Here is a 27,421-nt window from a genome sequence, read left to right on the forward strand (position 1 = left end):
CCAGGGTGGAGGTTGCACCACCTCCCTGGGCACCTGCACCAGTGCTCGGCCACCCTCCCAGTGCAGAAGTGTCTCCTGAGCTCACAGGGCCCCTCCTGTGTGTCACTTTGTGCCCGTGGCCCCTGGGGCTGTCCCTGGCCCCATCCCCTCTGCAGCCCCACCCTGGGTATTTATCCCCAGGGATGAGATACCCTGAGCGTGCTGTGCTCCAGGCTGGGCAGTCCCAGCTCTCTCAGCCTCTCCTCATGGCAGAGATGCTCCAGCCCCTCCATCATGGCCCATCATGGCCCTGTGCTGGGCTCTGTCCAGTCTGTCCCTGTCCCCTGTACTGGGCAGGGGAAGGATCCCCTCCCTCCACTGGCTGTGTCCCAGCTCCCAGTGCAGCCCAGGACACTGTTCTGCATTGCTGCAGGAGCACCTTGCTGGCCCATGGGCATCCTGTGTCCAGCAGGACCCTGCCATACTTTAGTTTTCTAACTGGGTGGCTCCCAGCAGATACTGATGCCTGTGGTTTTTGCTTCTCAAGGACAGGACTCAGCACTTGTTATTAAACTGTCACCCCTGTTGAACTTTTGTCCCTCTGGATGGCAGAGCCATCCAGCATCCTGCATCAGCCGCTGCTCCCGGTTTTGTGGGAGGGCACACTCTGCTCCATCACCCAGTTTACTAACAAAGGTGTCCAAAAGGACTGTACTCAGCATTGTCCTCAGGGGTACACCACTAGGCTTCGTGCCAGTGATCATCAGGGATCCAAACGGATCCTCTCTCTCTGGATCACTCTCCTCAGGTGCTGTTGCATTAACAGAAACAACACTATCTGATGGCGATGCAGGTGGAGCAGCCTCAAGGACACACTGCTTCCTTAAATTCTTGCAAAGCTGAGTATACCACACACCAAGTAATAGTATCATCAGGGTGGATATTGTGATGAGTAATTTGGTGGGTTTGTGAATATTAACCAAACTTCTGCCAGTGAGTGAGGTCATAGGAACCATCTGATGGGTACCAGGGACAAAACTGTCTGATGCATATAAGTGGCTGTATAAGTCTTTGGGATTGGAGTTTATATCCTTGTTCCCAAGTGATACGCAACATGCAGTTTTTATGCAGCTTTTGGTATTTCATTGCACTTTGCCCCACTGTAAGAAATGCTTCTTGACTGCTTGCACAGGCTAGCCTGCTCTATAGCCAGCGATAAAAGGAGCTCCTTGATCAGCAGAACACACACACTGATGGTTCAGCTGGAGTACACCACAGGACTGGATCACATCAGTAGTAATGAAGCCCCTGTTAATTGGCAACCATTTGTGGCATATGAATATGAGACACACAAACTAGAAGCAAGTGAATCTGGTTTATTACAAAGTTAAGACAGTATTTATGCATTTCAACGTGAGAAACTGTGTTCAGCAGTTTGCTCAAAAGCAGCTGAAGTCCTGTAATAAATCTGTCATTTTGACAATTTGTTATGCTTTTCTCAAGGTTTACAGGCTTGACAAACAGGACACCTCTCCTGTTTTCAGATCACATGTAATCAGCTTTGTTCTCCATTTTTCAGCACTGAAATGAGAATCTCACAAAGGTGAGAAATCAAGAGATGCCACCTGATATTGGCTACGTGCTTTTGCTACGATGGGAATTCCTCAACAGATAAAACCAGATAACAGCTCCGCATATACATCTCATAAAACACAAGAATTTTTCTACACTTGGGATATCAAACACATTACAGGTATTGCCCATTTTCCAACAGGGCAAGCTGTAGTGGAAAGGGCATATTATATATTGAAAAACATGCTACAAAAACAAGAGGGGAAATCAGATAGGCATGCTCCCTCAGGAGCAGCTTGACAATGCAATCTATATTTTAAATTTTTTTAATCTTTCCACTAGAGATGACCATCCAAGATGCCTAGGTCAGACCACTGATGGAGAAGTTTACCCAGAAATTACATACAAAGATGTACACAGTGGTCAGTGGAAACGTCCAGTTCCACTGTTAGCTCAGGGAAGAGGTTATGCATGTGCCTCTTGGCCCACAGAACCATATTGGCTTCCAGCGAGATATATCAAACCCAGCCAAGGACCTTTAATATTCTTTTATATTTCAGCTTATTAAGGCATCTCCTTATTTCTCTCCTCATCTGAAGCTGAATTCCTTTCCTCACTGGCTTTGATAGTTTATGGTGTCTCTTTACATGCTGATCACTCTCTCTCTCTTCCCCTCTCTCTGGACAAAGGGTTAATCTGCAAATCTGTCTTGGTTCTAGAAGACAGGTGTCTGCTAGGGAGAGCAGGAGCCTCCCTTGGGATGAAAGAATGTAGACCCCCTCCCTCCGAATTAGTATTATTTTGAAATCAAAGGGCTTTTAGGCAGAGATCTGGGGATAGGAATAACAGTTCTTTACTGGTATAACCAGGCAAACAAACAACAATAACTACAGCAATAACAAGAACACAGAACCAGGGACCCCGGGACAGCTTTCTCGGCTGAGATGGGATGGAGGAGAGGCTTTGTTTTCACAAACCCCTCGGGCAGTCAGTCCCGGTGCTCCTGCAGGGCTCTGAGGAACACTCAGCTGGAACAGCAGGGATGAGCTGAGATCCTGGGCCGGTGGATGAGGTGGATCAGCAGGGATGAGCAGAGATCCTGGGCTAGTGGATGAGGTGGATCAGCAGGGATGAGCTGAGATCCTGGGCTGGTGGATGAGGTGGATCAGCAGCTCCTCAGCGGTGCCTGGCACTGCCACATCGCAGCAGGACAGGGGGTGCGAGGCCACCAATAAAGAGGGAAGAAGGAGAAGAAGCAGCAGCTGCGTCTGGGTGATGGCGAAATTCCCTTCTCTCTACTGCAACAGCTCCGTGCCCCCAAAAAAAGAATGTCTTTCCCCGAAGCCAAAGAAAGCCAGCCAAAAACTGTCCCCACCCTCCTTTCCTGCCCCCTTCCCCCCCCTGAGCCCGGCCACTCTCTGTCCTTTGTTGAGCACCCACTAAGACCCAGCCTTAGGTTGTCCCCACAACTAATGGGTAAAAATCCTACGGGCAAGCCAGAACAACAAAAAAAAAGGACACCTAACCCCCAACAAAATCTCATCTGGCTTGTGAAAGGGTTAAACTCTTGCCCAGGCCTTGGGGATGGTGCTGTGATCTCTGCTGGGGCAGCGGCTGGAGCTGTTTGCTATGGAAGATTTTCGGTAGATGCTCTGGAGGAGCATGGCCACTGTCTCAGCACGCTGCAGCTCAAGAGCTTTCCCTCCCCTTCCTGGGCAGTCTCTGCTGAAAGGCAGCAGCGGCAGAAACTGCAGCCGAGCCAGGAACCAGCCTGGCCCCGCAGCCCCACTGAACAAGGCTCAGCGAGCCCTGCGAGGCCTTCAGCCCATCTGGGAAGGGGCTCCTGTCACTTCACACTCTCCATCCCCCCACCAGGAACCGCAGAACTCCAGCCAGCCCCGCTCCCCCTGCGGCCTGGAGCAGCGGAGGCTGAACCGGAGCCCTGTTACCTCTTCAAAAGCCAGAAACCAAAGAGAAAGAGAAATTCCCAGGCTTAAGTTTTAAAGGGTGGTGTTCACAGGTTGATCTCACTTCTCAATGGTGAAAACTACTGTCAGTTGTCAGAAATGGCTAGTTATTGGCCAGGAGAAAAACTCCCATCTGCCTCCAGCAGCCTAAACTTCCTTAGATGTTTCACTTTTTTTCTTAAATGTCAATCTATCACACATGGAGAGGGGAGACTGTGAGGAGAAAGGAGCGGCGGAGACAAGTGTTACGAGCTGACAGCAATCCACATTCCCCATCTCGTGCCCTGCTCAGGGGTAGAAGGTAAAAGAGTTGGGAGTGAAGCTGAACCTGGGAAGAAGGGAGGGTAGAGAGAGGTTTACAGAGGTTTTCAGTTTTGTTCTTATTTCTTATTTTCCTACTCTGTTTAATTGGTTATAAAATAAATTAATTTCCCCAAGGTGAGTCTCTTTTGACTGTGGCAGTAATTGGTGAGTGACGTCCCTGACGCATGGGATTTTTATCACATTTTCTCCCCTTTTGATCAAAGGGGAAGTGATGGAGAGGGCTCAGCAGGCACCTGGCTAGCCAAAACTGACCCCCCACAGTTCTCCAAACTCCTTCATCACCACCTCCACCTTCCACACCCACTGCCCATGACCTCTCCATGTCCCTGACTCCACTGCCAGTGAAGGGTCTACCAGCACTGCAGCATTTATTTTGCACTTTAATTTACTGCACAGTCAAGACATGCACAAGTTACCCTGTGATGTCCAGTGGTCTGGGCCCTCATCTGATGCCAAAACTCCCCTAGCAGAATTGGACAGTCTGGGATTGCCTGCGGCAGGTCTGTGGCAAGTCCATGGTGAGTCCACAACAGGTCTATGGTCCATGGTCTCTGATTGGCACCTGGTGGTCCCTTGGCCCAGGTGCTGTGCCCTTTGGTAAGGACTTCCTCACTTTCTGCCCACATGGTTCTTCAGTGTCACCAGCACTTTTTGTGCCTGCTTCAGGACCTCCTCCTCATCCACACTGGGGAAGGCTTCACTGGGGGTCATGGGGAAGGGATGGTAACTTGGGTACTGTGTGGCCTTGCTGTCCATGCCACAGTCACACAGCCACTGCAAGTCCAGGACAAGGCCCCTCAGCTCCGGCTCCTCCACCTCCAGCCTTTGGGCCATACCCATCAGCCCCCCATGGCCCTCAAAGGCTTCACCACGGCAAAGTACAGCCGCCACCAGCGCCTTCTCCAGGGCCTGGTGCACTTTGAAGAGCACCCAGTTGGGGCAGCAGTGCCGGACATCATTATGGGCTGCCTGCAGGTCACTTGTGGCCTGACACAGCCAACGCAGGGCCTCGGGGACGGATGGAGTCAGGGCCATGAGCTCCTCACTGCTCAGCCAGGACCCATGACCTCCCTGTCTGTGGTGCTTGGCAGCACTCACAGGTTTGTATTGGTCCCGGAGCTGTGGGCAAACCTTTGGCCGCCTGACACCACACAGAGGCCTCAAGGTTGCCAGGCTGGGATCCTTCCATGGCCCCTCTTCTGCCACAGCCTCCTCCTGCAGCCTCTTCTCTGGCTCTGGTGCAGCGCCCACCAGTGCCACGTTGTTCTCCTCCAGAACCAAGGCCACGTCCTGTGGCTCCTGGCAGACCAGCATTTCACGCAGGATGGACAAAGCGTGTGCCTCCAGCTGCCCACCCAGGATGTTATTGATCACCTGTGCCAGCGTCTCCACAACCCTCAGCTGGTGCCGGTTCAGCACCATCTCTGCATGACGGATGTAGAGGAGCCGCTGGGCACCACCAGATGGGCACACATGGATAACCTGTGACTGGGAGCTGCCCTCCACCTTTGCCCCACCATGCACCAGCACAGTGTGGATTTCTTTGCAGCACTGCACTTTCAGCTGCTCCACTGCCATACCACCATCCCCCTCTATTCCCGTCACAGCCTCGTGGCTCTGCCACTGCAGCAAAGACTCCAGCCCCAGCCTAAACCACGGGGATACCAGCAGGGTCTGCAGACGGCTCTGCGCAGCACACTGAGAGCCGAAGTGACATGGCTGTGGACCACCCTCCTCCAGCTGCTGCTCTGTCACCTCTGAGAGCACCCGTGGCCGCAGGTGTGGTGGCAGCCTTTGAAGCAGCCACCTGGTATTACAACCAGACACCGGCAGCGCAGCCATGAACACAAAGGTCTTCTCCAGGACCCGAGCAGTCTCTGAGGGCACACAGTCATTGAAGCACAGTCTGTGGGACAGCTCCAGGCAGTCAGCAGTGCTCAGCAGGTACAGCTCAGCCACAGTGGAGAAATCGGGGGACTCTGGTTCTTCCTGCAGCAGTTGGAAGAAATGCCGTGTGGTCAGCAGGACTGTCTTCTTCTGGCTATTGGTAAGAGTCCCACTGCCATGGCTCTCCTGGTAGATTTGGGCCAGGACATGACTGTAGTGAGTCAGTGTGGGGACCAGAACAACGCCAAGGTGTTGCAGGAGATTTCCAAAGGCAGCCACATCGGGGTGAGGCGTGACGAGGTAGGGGGAAAAGTCAGCCTCGTCCGGGAGTGATGTCACCACCTGCTGTGGCCTGGCCATGTCCCCTGACTTGGCCAGCACCACGGGCAGCTCAGCGAGGTGCTCTGCATCCACCTCTTTCAGATGAGTCTGCAGGAAGCTGTACATCCTACGGACCACCCTGGCCCGTGTGCTTACCTGCTGCTGTGTTGAGCAGGCTGCCCTGCACACATGCTCCAGGTTGGCCACCACCAGGGCAGTGGGTATCTCTACAAGTACTCCCATGGCCTTCAGATACCTCTCCTTAATTTCAAGGGATTCAGGCAGGATGGTGGCTGATGTCCACAGGAGTTCAGCCACATTTTTGCAGTAGGAAACACTGCCTTTCAGAGCCACGGCCTTAACGCGATCTGCAAAAGGAGAATGGAGCTTCATCAAGTCTTGGGGAATATCCAGTGGAGGCAGGAATTTGATTGAGGCAATTTTCCTCAGGAAATCCTCTGACTCAAGATTTTCCAACAGGATTGCAAGCTGTTTGATCATCTCTTGCTGTCGCTCCAGCAGTTCTGCAGCATGGCAGGTAGCCCGAGTGGCTTCATACTCTATCTCCTCAGCCAATGCCACAAAATCCTCTACAGAGAGGCTGGTGCGGACACCTGCCTTAAGGAGGAAATCCAATGCTTTACTCTTTGGATGCAGCTCCTTAAAGAAAGACGCAGGCACAAAGCGGTGTTGGAGCTGCAGGGTGCAAAAGGAGGGCATGTCAAGGTAGAAGTAGGAGGCCAAGCGCAGTGTTCTGTGGACATCTGGTATAAAGGCCACCTTCTGAAAAGCTGCCACAATGGCATCCTCGTTCTGAGGGTTACAGATGGGTTGCAGGATAAAGAACAAGCGTACAGCTTCCATGCGGTTTTGCTGTGTGAGCTGGGACAGCCGAGGAAGCACCACAGTCATGAAGAGCTTTTGGTCATCTGTGAACTCCCACTTCAAATCCTTGGCCAGCTGTTCGTGGATCCAGCTTGGTGTGAGAAGCAGCATGTCTCTGTCCAGGTCATAAAGGGCTTGGGCATGCAAGGGCACTTCCAGGAACTGTCTGCGGAGCAACAGCACCTTGCGGTAGGGAGCCACAGCTGTGTAGCCCCCCTCAAACTTCTCAAAGAGAGGCAGGTGCCGGAGCTGCTCCAGCGCACGTGAATCCATCTTTCCCTGCTGGACAAAGCTCAGCAGGGCTGTCACATCCTCCTCCCCTAAATCCCCCCAGCAGAGATCAGCTCTTGTGTCTGCCAGATGGGCCACTACAGCACTGGCATCTGTGACCTGCAGTGCCTTTGGCTTCAGGCAACGGTGGGCAAAACCAGAGGCCAGCAGGAACTGCTGGATCACAGGGATGCCCAGTTTGTGCAGCACCTTTTCCACTTTGGAGTTACACTCAAAAAGAACCCTGGAGAGGGAGGATAGTGGCAGTAGGTGCTTTGACTCTGTTTTACTCTCCTGAACAGGCAGCACTGCCATATCCTGAAGATGATTTATTAATGATTCTATGTTAACATCTGAGTTCCTGGTGGTGACCTTTTGGTCCTGATGGACCATTTTGGCAAAGAAGGTCCACAGCTCCTTGAGCCACTTTTGTCCTTCTCTGGTCCACTCCAACTGACCTAATGCTTCCTGGATGAGTGGTGTGGCCTCTGGGAGGCCAAGCTCCTTCACAAAGCAAGGTGGGATCCATGTAGGAATATACTTTTGGGCAAAACGGTGGCTCTGCTTGGGGAAGAGGTGGGCAAAAGAGTTCTTGAAGATGGGGTGGTGGCTGCTGAAAGCATTCAGAAAACCATCTTGTGTGGCCAGCAAGGGCAGGCCTTCCAGTTCTGCCTCGTCCCCATCCTTGGGACCTTGGGAGTGCCTGGGAGTATATCTTTTTAAGTATTGCAGCAGGCAGAGGCAGCTCTCTGGGGTCCTCAGGGGTGTCTCAGACAGCTTGCAGGGCACAGGCAGAGCCAGGGCCTTGAGGAAGCACCGGAGAGAGGCTGGGCTTAAGACAAGAGCATTTACGTGGGCTTCAATGAACTCCTCATGGATCTGCTGCAGGGGGGTGAATGCTGGAACCAGTTTCATGTTCAGTTGCTGCAGCACTTTCCGGATTTCTGGGTCAGGCATCTCCTCAAGGAAGTACGGCTCTGTTAGCACGTCCCCTCCACCTGGAGATGCCCAGGTTATTGTCACCATGCTGCCAGGTGACTTCTCATGGTACACAGGCACCAGGGGCAGGCGTGCATGACTGAGGTGCTTGTAGACCTCTCTCACCATGTCCTGAAACATAGGTAGCACCCATTTCATACCAGGGAAAAACTGAAGGAAGTTGGGGTACAGGTGCTCCTGGCAGAGTTTCAGGGACCCATACTGGAGCTCTTCTGGCCCCAGGGCTTTCCACTGCCTGGTGAGAAAGTCACAGTATAGTGGAACCACCAAGCGCCGGAGCAAGAAGTCATTCCAGGTTGCCTCTGCGCAGCCTCTGTCCCAGCGGAGATTGCACCTGGCCGCATCCACAGAGAAGTTGGCATTGATGTGCACAGGCAGCCCGGTGATCACAGGCAGTGGGAGGGTGCAGAAGGCTCTGCCTGTGACTCGGTTTAGAGGCTCCAGGCGAGCAGCCACAGCCCCATAGGGCAACCATTTAAGCACCGGAGACTCTTCAGCCCCACCATGCACCCCGGTTTGGGAGATCACCCTCCACACACTTGTGGTCTTGGCCCTGCTATTTTTGACTTTCATGGTATAAGAGAGAAGGGTGGGGCTGTTCCCATCCATGGCTTGGCTTAACCTTGCTTGAAAATTCTGTCTCAGCTCTGCATCATCACCTGTGAGCTCTGTGCTCACCCGCAGTTTCTCCACCAACTCTTTCCCACCTGGGGGGATCTCGGAGAAGACCACAGTGTGGACATGCCGGAGGAAGAGCATCAAGTCTTCACCTTCCTCAGCCAGCATTTCTTCCATGCTCTTGAGGTCTTGGTCTCGCACGAACATGTCAGATACCCTGGACTTGAGAGCCTCAGCTGCTGTGCGGAGCGGCAGCCGGAAGAGGACTCCCTGTTTCAGGTTGAAGAAGGATGGTAGGAAGGTGTTATAAATGTCTGGAAAATAATTCTTGAATTCAGTGTTGACAGCAAACATGCTACCAGGCTTCTCAATTGTGGCTGTGGGCATGTAGTAGAGATGGGGATCAGAGACACACAGGGTACTGTCTCCGGTCAGGAAGGCTGGGCAGTCAGTAAAGTGGTAGACAGTGTTGAAGCCAAGGCCATATTGGCCTGTGACATCCTGCCGGTCTTGCTTGCCACCCACCCCCAGACGCTGAATGCCTTCAATGTCCTGCTGCTGGAAGGGGCGGTCATTGTAGATGCAGAGGGCAGGGCCCTGCAGGATGTTCCACTTCTCACTAAAAGTGGCCTTCACTGGGTGCTGCCGGCGGTCCCACACAAAGTGCACAAGCCCCGCACCAGCATCATCCGCATTCTGGAGCACCTCCTTCACCATATCAGGAGCAGATGCCGAGTACTCCTTCAAGATGTTCTTCAGTCGTGTTGGCAGATCTTCATGGGCACCAAATGGCTGCGCCCACAGGCTCAGGTGATCAGTGATGAGTTCACTCCTCTCCAGTGCTCGGTGGCGTGTGGTGGCCACCCCACAGCGCAGGGCTGCATCTCGGGACAGCTGTTTATGGCACAGCAGGACATCTCTGTCCAACGGCATCCACGGCGCATCATTGAAGTGGAGCTTGTCCCGTGGGCGCAAAATGCCCTCCTCATCAGGCAGAAAGAGTTGCTGGGTCTGGCAGGCATCTGGCTGCTTGCCATCTTCCATCAAGCCACAAGTCACCAGCCGCAGGGCCAGATCCAGCTCCAGGGCAGGCAGCGGCTCTCCAGCATGTCTCTCTGCCAGAATGCAGAGCACTCGGGCATAATCATCCCAGGTGAACGTGTGGCGCAGCCCCACACACTCCCAGAGCTCTCTGTAGGGCTTGTACTGCTCTTGGAGCTGATGAAGGTATGGGACAGCCTCAAATGACAGTGTCTCAGCCACAGCTGTGACTGGCACAAAACGGGAGCCCACCAAGATGAAGGGCTCCCCTTGGGCCACTGCAGAAGCCACCTCATCCCAGCTGGAGTGATCTTCCCGGAGCAGCATGTTCAGGTGCTTGTAGCAGCAGTTGGTGCTGTCCTGCAGGGTCTCCAAAGAGAGAGTGTTGGGGCTACGGCTGAGCGCCTGTAACTGCTTTAGGACGGGAGCTGATGGTATCTGCCGGTCCAGCCCCAAGAAGGATGCTACCTCCTTGAAGAGGCTGAAGTTTTTCCCCAGCACTTCAGGAGCCAAGATAGGATAGATGAGTCCCACTAGTGGGGCATGGAGGTGATGGTAGAGCTGGGCAGCTGGCAGCAGCACATGGTCACCAGTGGGCAGTGCAGCAGGGAGGAAGGGCACTGTCTGGAAATCAGCCTGCAGGGTGTTGTCTTCTCTCTTCTTCACTGCATCCTGAAGTAACTCAAGGATACAGGCAGCCCTCTGGCAGCCCTGGGCACGATCCTTGGTCCAGACATGCTGAACGGTCTTTGCCCTCTCCAGCAGCTCTGGCAGGGCCATGGTGTTCTTCACCATGCCTAGCCTCTCCAGTTGTCTTAGTCTCTCCAGGGAAAGGAAGGCATTCCCAGTGGGGAAGCGCCCATCCTTGGGGTTGTATAAAGGGGCAGCACGGCCTTGGGGATGCACCAGGCGATTGATGAGCTGCAGGTGGCCATGAGGGGTGACAGGGATGCAGGGCACTGTCTGCAGTACTTTGTCCACATCCTCATGAGACATATCCAGCGCATGGAGAAGCAGCGGATCCCGGTCAGCAGCAGGGAGTTTTTTCAAGTTGGGAAGCACAAGCTCACAGAGAAAGCGATTCCAGTCATAGGTTCCAGCATCCAGCGCCTTCCCGAGGCCCTCCTGCACCTTCCTAGGCAAGGCCACAGCCAATAGGGGATGGGGCACAGTGGTGGCAAAGACTCGCTGCGCCACAGTACCCAGCTTAGGATGTCTCTCCACAGCCTGGTGCAGGAAGCGGGCGTCCTGCAGTGAGCACCAGGAGTGGCCATCAGAAAAGAGCCTGGGACCATTCCTGGCTGCCACGGCCTGGTAGAAACCGGTCACAGCCTCTGTGAAGGGATAACGGGCAGTGCTAATGTCTGGCCAGAAGAGATGGTACTCATAGTTCTTCAACTCACCTGCCTCATGCATGGCACGGAGATGGTCCAGTGCCCGGAGCCAGGCCATCGGCACAGCATTGTGGAGCAGCACCCGATTCCACCTGCCCCGCTCTGCTGTGTCCCACAGCCCCTTGCGATTTGAGAGGATGCTGAAGGCCCCATGCAGGTGGATTGGCAGCCCTGAGATGACCTGTTGTAGTTGATAGCTTGAAATGTATTTTTCTCATCTTTTAGTTGTGATTTCCCCCCCCCAGCTTCTCTTTTTCCTAATTGTTTACCTGGCGTCAAGTTACCATGGTTACTGAAGTTTCTCTCCTCAGCCCCACGGCGAGAGGCCGGATAGAGTAAAGAGAAGACCCTGCTGGCATTTCCAGATGCTTGAAGTTTCTTTAGCCCAGGAAAGCACGGGGTTGGGAGAAGAGAGACCCTTCTTTCCAAGAAGGAAAGTTTGTAACTTTGTTTTTCCTGTCCCAGAATGCCTCTGAGCTATGGAAGCTGAGAGGGCATGCTTGCCTTCCCTTTTTTTCCCCCCTGTGTTGCCAGGAAACCAAGCACCCCCCTCTCTCCCCCTCTGTCCCTCTGTGGAGAATACTCCTACACCTTTGTGGGCATTTGAAGAAGTTGGTGTCTGTTATTTCTTATCTTGGTATGTGTAACCTTGATTTGTAGAAAGTTTGTAAGATGTACTAACTGAGAAAAATAATTGGTTCTTTCTCTGATGTTCCCACCCTCTGAGAAACCCTGTTAAAAGAAACCCCCCAGACCCCAAATCCTTGGTCTCTCGTCCTTTGGATTCCCCTTCACAGAAATAAACTGTGGAATGCAAACCAGAGAGAGAGTCCCCCCCTGATTTCTTTACTCGCTCTATAGACTTGGATTCTTGAAGAAAATCAGTGAACCCCACAAACATCTGCTGGCTCGAAACTCGAGTGAAGAGAAACCTCATCACTGAGCTAGCCGGGCCACACTCGAGAAGATCGAGTCAGATGACGCCCAGAACGTGAGGCTGGCCTGTCCCTCAATAAAGGGGACAGAAGAACCACGGAAGGTGAGATTCTGACCACCGCTGGGACGACATCTACCCCAGAAGCGTCTCTTCGCTGTTCTAAGTGGAAGACGTGTTGGGGAGAAAAGCAAGAACCCCTTAGCACCGAGGGGCTGCTTTTGAGAGCGAGACAACGGCAGGAGCATTCTGAAGACTGAATTCCCCAAAGGGGGGAAGTGGTGAAGAGGGAGTGGGTGAGAGGAGAGTCGCATCCCAGGTGAAACTTCTGGATGCAGAGCAGTTTGGAGCCGTTGGTGAAATAGCTGCGACGGACAGGTGAGATCACCAGATGGGTGCAAGACTGTCTGTAGCACAAAGGGGGATTTTTAATCAAGTGATTGGCATTTTGCAAATTGGAGAGAAACCATTTTCTAAGAAAAAAGTGAAAAAATTAGTGAATTGGGTTTTTTTAAATTTTCCTCAAGTGTCTCCTGCAGATGTAACTTCTGTTTCCTTTTGGAACAGAGTGGGGACAAAATTGACTGAATCTGTGAATGCTGGAGATAGTTTAGCAGAGAAAGTAATCCATTTGTTTGTTTTGATTAGACTAACCCTCATTGAGAAAGAAGAAAAAAGGTTATCCAATCCTAACCCTGATAACCCTGTTTCTTTACCTCAACCCTGTTACCCTAAGCTGGGGGAGTCCTCTCAGCACCCCTGTTCCAGGAGCTCTGGCCAAGCTGTTGGAAACCTTTCCCTAAAACCCATCCCAGCTCCCTCTCCTACCCCTCTTTATCCTGAATATCCCTCTCCTTTTGTTCCTGGTGATCTTTTGGGTACACAGAATGGAGGAGACCACATGGTGAGTCTCCCCCCAAGTGTTACACAAAGGGCCCAGGAACTTCAAAATGCTGGTGAGCACATGGTCGACCCTCGGATTGCTTCTTCTTCCCACAATCCCTTTGTTTTCCCTCCCCCCTTCAACCCTTTCCTCCCTCAAGACCTCCCCCCTCCTGGTCCTCCAGACCCTCCCTCCTCTGCCTCCGCCCCACCCCTCAGGGGTGTCTCCCTCCCAAGGCACCCCGCCCCTGACCCCTCCTATCCCCCCTGCAACCCCGCCTGCCCTCTCTCTGCTGCTGGCTCCCAGGTCACTCCCTCCAGCTCACACGGTGTGGAGAAGGGAGGGGGTGAAGGGACAAACCAGGAACAGAGGCCTGCCTTCTTTGCAGCACCTGTAACTTCTGGGAGGGGAGGAGCATTACCAGAATGGAATGTAATGTCATTTCGATTGAAAATGGAATTATGCAAAGCAGCAAAAGAGTTTGGAAAGGAAAGCCAATTTTTTAAAAGTCTTTTAAAGGCAACCCTCTCCTCCAACCAATTGGTCCCCCATGATTTGAAGGATTTGTTTTCCTGCCTTCTATCCCCAGGAGAATATTTGCTCTGGGAAGGGGCTTGGAAAAGATTGTTGAAAACCCTTTTGGGAGAATTACTGAGCAGTGATTTTGAAGCTTTAGATGAAAGGGGTAAAATAATTACCATGAATCATTTATGTGGTGAAGGTGATTGGAGCGAACCTATTGACCAGGCCCAAAATTTGCCAAAAGGAGTTAGAGAGAAAATACAGAAGGCTGCAGAGAAAGCATTTTTCAATATTCCTCTTTCTGAATCTGTTGTTCCCTATGCTCAAGTTAAACAACGTTTTGATGAAAGATTTGTAGATTTTGTGAATAGATTAAAGGTACAGATTGAAAGACAAGTGCAGAATACCACCCTGTACTCTGACTTGCTGTTGGAAATGGCTCGGGTCAATGCGAATGAAGCCTGCAAAGCACTGATTCGGGTGCTGCCGAAGGATCCACCACCGACCTTGACAACTTTGATTGAGATGTGTACGGATGTAATCAGCACTTCAGTGCCAAGGACTGAGGATTCCCAGAGAACCCCAGGAAGGATTGCAGCCACAGCTGTACCTACTCTGCCATCGCCAGCCAAGCCGAAGGGACCATTCACCTATCATCGGTGTAGACAGCCAGGACATTTTGCAAAGTTCTGCCAAGTGCCATATCCTAACAAGCAAGGGCAGGGAAACCGGGAAAAGGGAGGGGGTCCTCAGAACCAAAAAAACGAGATACACAGCGCGAGTCTATTCCGCGCAGAGACACAAGTGGAATAGAGGTCACAGGTGGAGGGAAAATTGAATGTGATAACACTCTTAAATGTGACATTTCTCAGAGGTTTGACTTCTGCCACCAAAATAACACCAAGGGTTGTGAGGTTTGGAAGCCAAAATTACCTCTCAAATTATTTACTGTGAAAGATCATTTTTTTAGATCTCGCCACTGGACGGTTGTTTCCGTTGACCCGCTGAGGGAAAAACTGACCCCCGACCTGAATTGTAAGTTTCTTGTTATTGGGGACACAAAAAACACACCCCCAGAAATTGAAATTTCTCCTGTCACTCTTTCAGCTGACTTGGATGCACTCATCCTTTTGGCACGGTGCATCAACCCACCATTCTACCTGGCACAAGGGCAAGTAATTGCTCAAGCTATTCCCATTCCATCAGGGATCCCAGTAGATGATGTAGCACCTCAGATCTACTGGGCTCAAGCAGTGGGAGAAAACAAACCCATCATCTCATGCCATTTGAAAAAAGGTAGTGAAGGCATGGGAATGACAGGCATGATAGACACAGGAGCAGATGTGACTGTCATCCCTGAAAGGAGATGGCCACCGCAATGGGAACTGCAACCGATGGTTAACCACATCCCAGGTATAGGGGGAGCCCAATTGGTCAAGATATCAAAGGAACCCATTCAGATTAGAGGACCTGATGGGAAAATAGCATCTATTCGCCCCATTGTCACTGACTTCCAGGTTCCCCTGTGGGGAAGAGATGTCATGTCCCAATGGGGAGTCCGCATTGAAATTCCAAAAACACCTCGGGATTTTTGATTGCGGCCACTGAGAAGCGCCAGACACAGAAACTAGAATGGACCACAGATTCCCCAATTTGGATACCCCAGTGGCCGCTGAGTAAAGAGAAATTAAAGGCGCTAAATGAGTTAGTAGATGAGCAATTAGCCCAAGGCAATATTGAACCTACTTTTAGCCCTTGGAACTCCCCTGTGTTTGTTATTAAAAAGCCAGGGAAAGACAAGTGGAGATTGGTTCATGATCTGAGAGAAATTAACAAAGTCATTGTGGACATGGGACCTCTTCAACCAGGAATGCCGTCTCCTGCCATGCTTCCTCAAGATTGGGAATTGGCTGTGATTGACATCAAAGATTGCTTTTTCAAAATTCCTCTAGACTCTATCGACGCCCCCAGGTTTGCTTTTTCTGTGCCTTCCCTCAACAGAGAAGCCCCAATGAGAAGGTTTCATTGGAAATTCCTCCCTCAAGGGATGAAAAATTCACCTGTGATTTGTCAATGGTATGTTGCTGCCTTGTTATCCCCTGTACGAGCTGAGGTGGGGGAAGCCATCATCCTGCATTATATGGATGATGTGCTAGTGTGTGCCCCCCAGGAAAAACTGCTCCAGTCCACACTGGACCGGGTGACCGAAGTTTTAACAACTGCAGGACTCACCCTTCAGGAGGAAAAAGTACAAAAGATGCCTCCTTGGAAATACCTAGGTCTGGAAATCACTGCAAAAACAATTGTTCCTCAGAAATTGGCTTTTAACAGCAATCCCAAAACCTTAGCCGACTTGCACTCTCTGTGTGGAACACTGAATTGGGTTAGGCCTTGGCTAGGCATTGCCACTGATGACCTAGCCCCTCTTTTCAATTTATTGAAAGGGGGAGATGAGCTGAGTGCTCCAAGGACACTGACTCCAGAAGCCAGGGATGCTTTAGAGAAGGTAAGCAGCATGATGGAGAAGAGACAGGCTCATAGATGCCATCCAGAGCTGCCTTTCAAATTTATTGTAATGGGGAAATTGCCACACCTTCAGGGGTTGGTTTTTCAGTGGGACAAGGACCAGAAAGACCATTTGATTATCATAGAGTGGGTCTTTCTCAGTTACCATCGGTCCAAAAATATTACAAGGCCACAGGAATTGATGGCCCAGCTGGTTGGAAAGGGCAGGCTGAGAATGAGAGAACTTGCTGGCTGTGATTTTTCATGTATACATTTGCCCCTAAGCCTTTCTGAGGAAGAAACCTCCTCAGTGAAGATGACCAGGGAAATGTTTGAGCACCTCTTGAGGAATCAAGAGACCCTACAAATTGCTCTGGAGAATTTTACTGGGCAGATTTCAGTTCATGCCCCTGCACACAAATTGTTTAATTCAAAATTTAATTTGGTACCAAAAGATAAGAGGAGTCAGAAGCCCCTAGAGGCTTTGACTGTTTTTACTGATGCTTCTGGAGCATCCGGAAGGTCAGTAATGACCTGGAAGGATCCTCAGATGCAGCAGTGGGAATCAGATGTTGATTATGTAGAAGGATCCCCTCAAATTGCTGAGTTAGCAGCAGTGGTTAGAGCATTTGAGAGATTTTCAGAACCATTCAATTTGATCACTGATTCAGCTTATGTAGCAGGAGTAGTTTCCAGAGCAGAGAATGCAGTCCTCAAGGAGATCTCAAACAGAACTTTGTTTGAATTGCTTTCAAAATTGATTTATGCAGTGTCCCATCGAGAACATCCCTATTTTGTTATGCATACCTGGTCGCACACGGAATTACCTGGTTTCATAGCAGAAGGGAATGACAGAGCTGATTCCCTGGCTGCTGCCCCTGTTGGGCTGGCCAGACTCCCTGACCTGTTTCAACAGGCAAAATTAAGCCATGAAATGTTTCATCAAAATGTACCAGGTTTGATTCGACAGTTTAATCTGAAACGAGATCAAGCCAAAGCCATTGTGGCCACGTGTCCCCACTGTCAGCGCACAGCTCTGCCATCCCTGGGTGCTGGAGTCAATCCAAGGGGACTTGAAAGCTGTGAAGTGTGGCAAACTGATGTAACACACATTCCTGAATTTGGACAGGTAAAATATGTACATGTATCTATTGATACCTTCTCGGGAGCAATTTTTGCCTCAGCCCATGCAGGAGAAAAAGGTGTGCATGCCACAAAGCACCTGTTGCAAGCTTTTTCTGTGCTAGGAATCCCTAAAGAAATTAAAACAGATAATGGACCAGCATATATTTCGAAAGTGTTTAAAGAATTTTTGCAGGAATGGGGAGTGAGACACAAGACAGGAATCCCCCACTCTCCAACAGGTCAAGCAATAGTAGAGAGAGCACACCAGTCACTCAAAAGAGTTTTGAAAAATCAATGGAAAGACAAAGTAAAGTTAACACCACAAGAAAGATTATGCAAAGCCCTGTTCACTCTCGATTTTTTAAATTGTTCTATGGAAGATCAAAACCCCCCAGTGGTTAAGCATTTCTCCCCTCATAGCAAACACAAGCTCAAGGAACATCCACCAGTGTTGACGAGAGACCCTGAGAGTGGAAAAATTGAAGGTCCTTACAAATTAGTGACATGGGGAAGAGGATACGCTTGTGTATCAACACCCCTGGGTTTACGGTGGGTCCCACAGAGGTGGGTAAAACCGTACATTGAAAAACATCCCACAAGACCCCCTGATATTTCAGTGGCAGAAGTTAAAAGAACAAACAGGTATTTGGGTGGAGAAGGAAATCCAGATTCTCCATTCTACCCTGATTTTCCTCTGTTGAATCTGTTTATTGATGAATTTAGCTAATGTTTTTTTGTTTTTTGTTAACCTGTATTTTAGGAAGAAACCATCCCCAGCGGGGATTTTCGGGATGGCTGTCTTCTGTTTTCCGGACTTGTCATAAAGTTCTTTTACCTTTAAGAAAGTTAAAGTTGCTGGGGTCTCCTGGGAGTCTTTTCTCTTGACCAATTATCGGTCATTGCTGAGAATTGACAGCAGTTTTAGCCATTGAAAAGTAGAATCAACTTGTGAACCCCACCTTAAAGTGTACACCCAGAAGTCTGTAGTGGTTCTTTGTTTCTTGGCTGTAAAGGGTGGTGGAGCTCCAGGCCTCTCGCTCTCTGCCCAGGCCATGCGGCCTGGGTGGGGAGCCGGGCTGGGCCTGCCGTTCTCCCGGCCGGGAGATGGGGACCGGCGGGGGCTTGCCCCGGGCTGAGCCGGGCCAGGCCGGTTCCTGGCTTAGCTGCAGGTTTTGCTGTAATAGAATTTACTAGGAAACTGCCGAGTAAAGAAGAAAAGCTCTGGACCTGCGGCAGGCTGAGACAGCAACCACACTGCAGAGCAGCCATGAAGAATCTTCTATCAAAAACAGCTTCAGCTGCTGCTCCGGCAGAGATCACAGAACCATCTACAAAGCCTGGGCAAGATTTTAACTCTTTCTTATCCAGATGAAACTTGCAGATTAATCTTTTCATCTAGAGAGAGAAAAGGAAAGGAATCAACATGAAAAGAGACTTTATAAACTACTAGTGGCAAGAAAGAAAAGAGACTTCAAGAAAGGTAGAGAATTAAGGAGATGCTTTAATTAAGCTGAAATATCTTTCTGTTAAAACTATGGAAATGGACAATGAAGTCTTGAGAAAAACCCCTTTAATTCATAATAGAGTATGGAGAGGAATAAAGTGTTCAAAGTGTAAATTTAAGTAATAAGTGAAGTAATTGTGGTATAGTGAAGTGCTGAGAAATTTGAAGCCTTGAGAGGCAATGAGAAAAACTGTTTCTTAGTGAAGCTCACAGAAGCAGATGAAGAATACTTTTTTGCCTTTGACTAACTTATCCTTAAAAATGCTATCTTCAAACTCATGACCCATAACACATTTTCAGAGTGATGTGGAATGGGAGGGGTGGGCTTTAATAACAGTAGCTCTGAACAGCTGATATCAGAGAAACGAGAAACTATAACAAAAATAGTTTTCTTGTGACAAACTCCATACATTAACAGAAAGGAACTTCTGTTTCTCTACAGAAACTGAGGAAAAGACTATGGAAAGAATTAGAACTGTTTAAACCATCAAAATTATACAGTTTTTGTCTCTGTTGTCATGTAAACAAAAGAATAGTGAGCAGTGAGAAATGAAAAGGTTTTTTCTAAAAGTTTATTCTGGTGTTCTTGTAGTTTGTCAATAAACTCTTCTTTATTCCTTTTAAGTTTTATGCCTGGTTTGCTCTTATTTTAATCCATATCTCACAGCAAGAAATAAATAATTCCTTTTTTCCCCTTTTTGTTAATTACTAGTTTAAACCACGACAGGACTGTTTTAGGGTTTTTTGCAATTGTTGTTGTTGTTTTGATTATGTTTTCTGTTTTGCAACGTTGGTGTGTTACCACCACCACCAAGCTAATTTCTCCTGCACCTCAGATAAATGCTGTGAAATTCCCAAATCCGAACACACCCCAAAACCCTTCCCCTTGGTTTGAAGAAGTAAAACCGAGTTCCCTTCCTTCTTTTAGAAAAAATTAGGGGGAGATGTTGTAGTTGATAGCTTGAAATGTATTTTTCTCATCTTTTAGTTGTGATTTCCCCCCCCCAGCTTCTCTTTTTCCTAATTGTTTACCTGGTGTCAAGTTACCATGGTTACTGAAGTTTCTCTCCTCAGCCCCACGGCGAGAGGCCGGATAGAGTAAAGAGAAGACCCTGCTGGCATTTCCAGATGCTTGAAGTTTCTTTAGCCCAGGAAAGCACGGGGTTGGGAGAAGAGAGACCCTTCTTTCCAAGAAGGAAAGTTTGTAACTTTGTTTTTCCTGTCCCAGAATGCCTCTGAGCTATGGAAGCTGAGAGGGCATGCTTGCCTTCCCTTTTTTTCCCCCCTGTGTTGCCAGGAAACCAAGCACCCCCCTCTCTCCCCCTCTGTCCCTCTGTGGAGAATACTCCTACACCTCTGTGGGCATTTGAAGAAGTTGGTGTCTGTTATTTCTTATCTCGGTATGTGTAACCTTGATTTGTAGAAAGTTTGTAAGATGTACTAACTGAGAAAAATAATTGGTTCTTTCTCTGATGTTCCCACCCTCTGAGAAACCCTGTTAAAAGAAACCCCCCAGACCCCAAATCCTTGGTCTCTCGTCCTTTGGATTCCCCTTCACAGAAATAAACTGTGGAATGCAAACCAGAGAGAGAGTCCCCCCCTGATTTCTTTACTCGCTCTATAGACTTGAATTCTTGAAGAAAATCAGTGAACCCCACAAACATCTGCTGGCTCGAAACTCGAGTGAAGAGAAACCTCATCACTGAGCTAGCCGGGCCACACTCGAGAAGATCGAGTCAATGACCGGCATGGGAAGGTGGCAGAAAACTTGCCCCTTCTCAGCATCCAGACGTGGTATCCACTTGCCATCTTCAGTAGGGTCAAGGGGAAGGGCCACACCAGCCATGGGAAGTGGAGGATGGAGTCCTGCCTGTGTGTTCTGGTGAAACAGTTGCAGCAACTCCCCATCACCCTGACACACCAAAACCAGGTAGTGCCATATGGTCCTGGATTTCTTCTCACAGGCTGAGAGCTGCTCAATGGCTGCCCAACTTGGGGGATCCCCAGGGGCCCCCAGGTCTCGGATCTCCTTTCGCTGCAGCGTGGCCAGAGGCATGGTATTCTCTGCAGAGGAGGCCGTGTCTGGCAGCATCTCCAGGGACAGCTCCCTTACCTTCTTCAGGAAGAGCAGCAGGAGCCGGTTAGAAGCAAGGAAAGTAGTCCCAAGGGACTGGATGCGCTCTGTACCAAAGGCCTCAGAGCAAATCTGCGATGACACAGCTTCCTCTTCAGTGCGAAAAGGCAAGCGGAAAAGGCTCCCTGGAAAGGGTTCTGGTTCAGGCAGGCAGCACCCAAAGATACCATGGTAGGGCTGGAACTGTTCAGCAAAGACACGGAGGATGCGTGGTCGGCTGGAGAAGTCCAGGCGGATGCCAGGGGAGCCGGCCCTGGGGATGTGCTTGCCCAGATGGGTGCCATTGGGATCAAAGATGAGCAGCATCTGCCCACTCAGCACTGCTGGCACATCCGTGACACGGTAGACAGAGCTGAAGCCCAGCCCAAAGCGCCCAATCCGGCCTGCCTGGCCCTCCTTTGTGGCAGCCCCAATCCGGGTGATGTTCTGGAGGTCATCCTCTGTGAACAGGGCATTGTTGTAAGCCCAGAGGGCTGGGCCGTGGCAGGCAGCCATGCCTGGGCCAAGCAGCCCAGAGGTGGCCTTTCTGCGGCACCGCAGGTCCAGGAGGAAGCGGCACACGGTAGCGCCGGCATCTTCTGCGTTCTGGACCATCTCTGTGAAGAGGTCGCCCTCCTCGCCGTATTCCCGGAGGATATTACGGAGGCGTAGGGTGACGGGCTCCGAGGGGCCACAGGCTGTGAATGGCTCCGGGCCCAGCACCCGCGTACTGAGCAGCTCTGCGCCCAGGAACGTGGCTGTGCTGGAAGGCACTGCCTCGTGCACCACCTCCTGAATATCCTCCTCTTTCTCCAGCTCCATGTCCAGGTACACGGCAGAGGCAGCTGGACGGAGGGCAAAGCCTGAGCCCTGCGGGACCCTCACAGGAACTGGCACAGTGCCCTCGCCCTGGTGGCCCCGACTCTCCAGCCACTCCAGGACAGCTACAACCACCTGCAGCTCTGCAGCAGTGCCCGATCTGGAGCTGCGCCTGTCTATGTCCTGCCCCAGGCAGCGCAGGGCTGACACTGCCCTCTCCTCACTCACCCCCTCTGCCACCCCCCAAGCCCTGAAGAGGCAGCTGTAGGGCAGGAAGTCAGCGGGCACCCGGGGCACCAGCATTCCCAGCTCCAGCTTCTCAGGATAGCCCAGCACAGCATCACGTGGCAGGACAAACCCAGACCCAGTCCACACAACGGCACCATTTGGGGATGTCCCAAAGACCTTCAGGTTTTCCTGCATGTGCCGGTAGATGTTCTGGAGAGCAGGACCCACCTCATCCATGTCCCCATGCCCTGCCAGCTTTCTCAGCTGCTCCCACACTCTCTCTGGTGGTGGGACCTGGCTCAGCCCCAGCTTCTTCTCTGCCTCTGGTACAAAGGCATCAGTCAGGGGCATGGAGAGCCCCACCAGGGATTGGTACTGGGTGGATCGCAGCTCATTGAGGGGCAGGAAGGGCTGCCCAGGCTCTCCTGTGCACTTGGAGTGAGGCAGCCACGGCAGGGCCTGGAGCAGCCCAAGCTCTGCAGCGCTGAAGCCATCCAGTGCCTTGGGCTGGTTGCAGACTGTGATCAGTGCCTCAGCCCTGTCCAGAGCGGCTGTGCCACCCTGACTGACCTTTGCTGCAGCTGCCAGGATGTCTGAGGGCAGCAGGCACCCCTCACCGTGCCGCAGGCCCAGGGCCCTCAAGGCACGGAGGACAGACGGATTGCGGAAGGCAACAGGAGGAAAGCGCTCCGGTCCCAGCAGTGCCTGCAAGGTGCTGTCGCAGGGGTCGTAGAGGTCTCGTGGGCATGCGGGGCCTTTGGGGGTCTCCAGGAAGGCCAGCTTGCTGCAGGCCTGCTGGAGGGGGGGGCTCTGTGCAAAGACAATATCTCCGTGCTGCAGTACCCAGAGCAGCAGAGCCTGCGTCTCAGCCGCTCGTCCTGCGTATGTGCCTTGGGCCACGGCTCTGATGGCCTTCAGCATCACCTGGGCTGCACTGATGAATGGCTTCTGGAGCCTCCCAAGTAGCTGCCGGTCAGCTTCATCCCGGCACCGCAACATAGCCTCTGGCAGCACCACATCTTGGGGCAGCTTCAGCTCTGGCTCCAAGGCCGGGGTGGCACCGGCTGGCACCAACTCCATGGGCTGTGGGGTGGCCAAGCAGGGCAGTGGCAAGGAAGAGGGGCAGAGCAGCCAGAGTGGCCATGTCCTGCTTTGTCAGGGATGGAACATCTGCCAGGTAGAGCCGGAGGGTGGCCACATCTGCATCAGGCAGCGAGGCCATGCGGGAGGCCAGCGCTGCAGCCCCCTGCCTGCCCAGGGCCCGCAGGACATTGAGGGGGGATGGAGGCAGGACGTAGCGGGACAGGGAGCGGTGCCACATGCCTGGTGGCACCACAGGGCAACCCAGGATCTCCAGCACAGAGGCCACAGCAAGTGGCAAGAGCTGGCCCTCCCATGCCTGGAAGATAAGACTGGACTCAGGTATCAGTGGAGCCAGACGAACACTGGGGGCATCCAGTGAGGACAGGGATATGAGAGGGAGCCCCTCCAGAGGGCCCAGGTCTTCCATGTGGTGGGCCAGGAATTGCCACAGGGCTGGGAACCAGGAGGCTGGGGGCTGGGGGGGACCTTGGGCTGGGCACCAGGTCACTGGGGTTGAAGACTGGGATGTCCAGGTGTGGGGCAGAGCCAAGCGCAGGGTCTGTACAGTCACAGCTGGATCCAGCAGAACCAGGTTGGGGAAGAGACCTGTGTACAAGAGGCAGAGACTGGACTAGAAACATGTGGGACTGGGAGGGGGACCCAGGATGGGGGAGAAAGAACCTGTATGGGATGGTGTCATGAGGTTAGTTTACCTTTAAGGAAGTTAAAGTTGCTGGGGACTCCTGGGAATCTTTTCTCTTGACCAATTATCGGTCATTGCTGAGAATTGACAGCAGTTTTAGCCATTGAAAAGTAGAATCAACTTGTGAACCCCACCTTAAAGTGTACACCCAGAAGTCTGTGCTTCTTCTTAGTTTTTCTGACTGTGAAGGTTGGCGGAGCTCCGGCTGGCTTTCAGTTCTTTGCCCAGGCCATGCGGCCGGGCGGGGGCCGGGCCGGGCCCGCCGCGTCTCTCGTCTCCCGGCCGGGAGATGGGGCTTGCCCCGGGCCAGGTCGGGCTGGGCCGGGCTCGGCCCGATCTCTGGTTCAGCTAGAGAGTTTGCTGTAATTACATTCACTAAAAACTGCCGAATAAAGAAAGAAAAGAACTCTAAGCCTGCTGCAAGCAGAGACGGAGACCACGCTCTTCAAAAGCAGCTATGAGGAACTTTTCATCGTAAACGGCTCCAGCTCCTGTTCAACAGAGATCACCGAACCATCTACAAAAGCTTGGGCAAGATTTTAACTCTTTCTTATCCAGATAAGACTTGCAGATTAATCTTTTCATCCAGAAAGAGAAAAAGAGAGTGATCAACATGAAAAGAGACTTTATAAACTACTAGTGGCAAGAAAGAAACTTCAAGAAAGGTAGAGAATTAAGAAGATGCTTTAATTAAGCTGAAATATCTTTCTGTTAAAACTATGGGGATGGACAATGAAGTCCTGAAAAGAACTCCTTTAATTCATGATAGAGTATGGGGAGGAATAGAGTGTTCAAAGTGTAAATTTGAGAAAAAGTAGAGTAATTATGGTATAGTGAAGTGCTGAGAGATTTGAAGCCTTGAGAGGCAATGAGAAAACTGTTTTCTAGTGAAGTTCACAAAAACAGATAAAGAATACTTTTTTGCCTTTGAATAACTTATCCTTAAAATGCTATCCCCAAACTAATGACCTATAACATTTCAGAGTGATGTGGAATAGGAGGGGTGGGCTCTGATAATAACAGCTCTGAGCAGCTGATATCAGAGAAACGAGAAACTATAACAAAAATAGTTTTCTTGTGACAAACTCCATAAATTAACAGAAAGGAACTTCTGTTTCTTTACAGAAACTGATGGAAAGACTATAAAGAGAATTAAGATTATTTAAACCATAAAAATTATGAAGTTTTTGTCTCTGTTGTCATGTGAACAAAAGAATAGTAAACAGTGAGAAATGAAAAGGTTTTTCTAAAAGTTTATTCTGGTGTTCTTATTCTTGTAGTTTGTCAATAAACTTCTCTTTATTCCTTTTAAGTTTTATGCCTGGTTTGCTCTTATTTTAATCCATATCTCACAGCAAGAAATAAATAATTCTTTTTTCCCCCTTGTTTGTTAATTACTGGTTCAAAACCACGACAGATGGGTGGCCCCCATATGGGATATGGGAGGAGCCTGGGCTCTGGAGGGACAATGGATGCCCTTAATAGGAGCACAGAGAACTTATATATGGGATATAAGAAAGAGATGTGGTAGGTAAAAGGTGTTAGCGGGACCAGTATTGGGGAGCACAGAGGTCTTCAGATGAGGAACACAGGGAGACCGGGATTTGAGGGGTCAGGGCAAGGTGGGAAGAACAGCAAGGACAAGCATTGCCAGAGAGACAGGGAGGTACAGGGAGATACTGGGGCTGCACAGGAACAAGCCTGCCTGGGGATGTTGAGGTTAAGGGGGGCAACCAGGGGACCTAAAGGTGGTCAAGGGACCCCTGTCTCTTACCCTCCTTGGCAATGCCTCGCACGAGGTTGTCCAAGCCCGGTTCCAGGTCTGAGGGCAGGAAGGACCCAGCTAAACCAGGCAGGAGCTCCCTGTGGGGACAAATAGAGGTGGTGGGGGACTATAGGGATAACGGGGAGCTGCTTTCTGGGCTCCTGCCTCAGCTCCCACTTGGTGACACCAGGTGAGAGAGGGAGAGCAGTGAGAAGCCCATATATCCAGGTTTGGCCATGGCTCCCCTTTCCAATTCAAGAACGAGGGCTGCGACTGTGAGCAACTGGCTGTCCTGCCCACTCTGCAGAGCTGCCAGGGGCCCCGGGCTCACCTGGGGCAGTCGGATGTGTCCACGTAGACAATGGCTGATGCATTTCCAAAGGCCACGAAGGTTCCATCGGCACGAGGCAGGAGGGGGAGGCCCCGGAGCTCGGCATGGCGCCCATCCCCAGCCACGTAGCGCAGCAGGAGCAGGCAGCTGGCGGCCGGGAGCTCTGCGGCCTCGTGCTGCCACAGCACCTCCCGCACGTGTCCCGCCGTGGCCTCCCGCAGACCCTTTGGCATCCCCAAAGTCAGCGCCCTCCACACGTGGGGTGGGACCTCAGCCACCGGCTCCCTGGCTGCCACCAGCAAGTCCCGCACCGCCCTCCGTGTGGCCGCATCCCCCGCGGCCTCCGGCAGCAGCACAGCCTCGGGGGCCCGCAGCCGCCCCGCTGCCCCCTCCGCCGCTGGCACCAGCACCGGGGCAGCCGCCAGCTCCTGGCACACCCGGCTCACCAGGCTGTGGATCCGGCCGGAGCTCGGCAAACGCTCGGGGTCTGGCCACAGGCTGTGGGCATCTGCACTGGGCAGAGCCACGGCCACGGTGGCCAAGTGGCTGTAGACCCGGGGCAGGAGATCGAGCAGCAGAAGAGCATTCCAGCGGGCATCTTCCTCACCCTTCTCACCCTCCTGGGGCCAGCGCAGGTGGCGGCGATCATCAGAGAGGGAGAAGGGAGCGCTGGCGTGGATGGGCAGCCCTGTGGCCGTCTCGTCGGTGGCTGGCAGTGGCAGGAAGCAGCAGAGCCGCCCTTGGCAGGCCCCGTGGAGGGGGTGTGCCAGGCTCAGCTCAGGGGAGCACCCCAGCCCTGTACCCAGAGCCACGGCTGGCCCCTCAGTGGCCCTGCCTGTGGCCACCAGCCACTCGCTCCCAGCACCTACCCCATCCCCGTGCAAGGCCACCAGGCACCACACCAGACTCAGCCCCTCATCCCCAGACGGCACCGGGACAGGCAGAGGCTGAGGGGATGCCTCGAGTGTTCCCATGAGTGTCTGGACCCCATCAGGAGCCACACGGTGCAGGGCCACACGGCGGACATGGCGGAGGAAGAGGAGGGCAAGAGGGGCCTCTGTGAGGAAGGTCTGCATGAGGTTGCAGATGCGCTCAGGATCAGAGACCCCTGCAGCGATTTCCGAGGGTTGCCGGCGAAGGGGGAAGCGGAAGAGGGTGCCTTGGGCTGAGGTACGGTGTTGTCCCACAGCTTCCAGCCCAGCCCAGAAGGGCTTGAAAAGGCCAGGAAGGTCCTGGGCTTCAGTGATGTCCCAGCGCTTGCCACCACCAGGTAGCACCTTGAATTCGGGGTCCAGCACCCCCAAGTATGGGGGGCTCAACACACCTGGCAGGTCTGGAGACATGGGAACCATGAGGCCACAGATATGACATGGACACCACTGCCTTCCTGGATCATCCCAATCCATCAGTGCCCCAAATGCCCACCCAATGGCCTCAAGTTTATCCCCATGGTGCCTCCCATGATCTAAAGCTTAATCCCAATTCACCAGTCCTCCCTCAGTTTGACCCCTAGCCCTGCCCTCCACTGCCAGCCAGCCTCCCCCCCAGCCTCCTGATGCTTCAGGCTTCTTCACTTTGGACACAGCCCTCCATTTTGCACTCCCCCAATGCCCCCCACCCCAGTTCTCCCCAGCACCTGCAGTTCAGTG

The 27,421-nt window shown here is 52.0% G+C and overlaps 1 protein-coding gene across 1 annotated transcript in view; it reads right to left on the reverse strand.

The window, feature by feature from the left end:
* Positions 1–2,958: 2,958 nt before the first annotated feature.
* LOC131584839 (sacsin-like) overlaps positions 2,959–27,421 on the reverse strand; it is a 38,353-nt gene continuing 13,890 nt past the window's right edge. Inside the window, 5 exon segments of the mRNA XM_058850344.1 lie at positions 2,959–11,438; positions 20,475–23,003; positions 23,005–23,579; positions 25,451–25,539; positions 25,773–27,105. Of these exon segments, the coding sequence (XP_058706327.1) occupies positions 4,452–11,438; positions 20,475–23,003; positions 23,005–23,579; positions 25,451–25,539; positions 25,773–27,105 (11,513 nt within the window). The 3' untranslated portion in view covers positions 2,959–4,451.

The sequence above is a fragment of the Poecile atricapillus genome, chromosome 15 (genome assembly GCF_030490865.1).
Source record: "Poecile atricapillus isolate bPoeAtr1 chromosome 15, bPoeAtr1.hap1, whole genome shotgun sequence".
NCBI classification, from domain to species: domain Eukaryota; kingdom Metazoa; phylum Chordata; class Aves; order Passeriformes; family Paridae; genus Poecile; species Poecile atricapillus.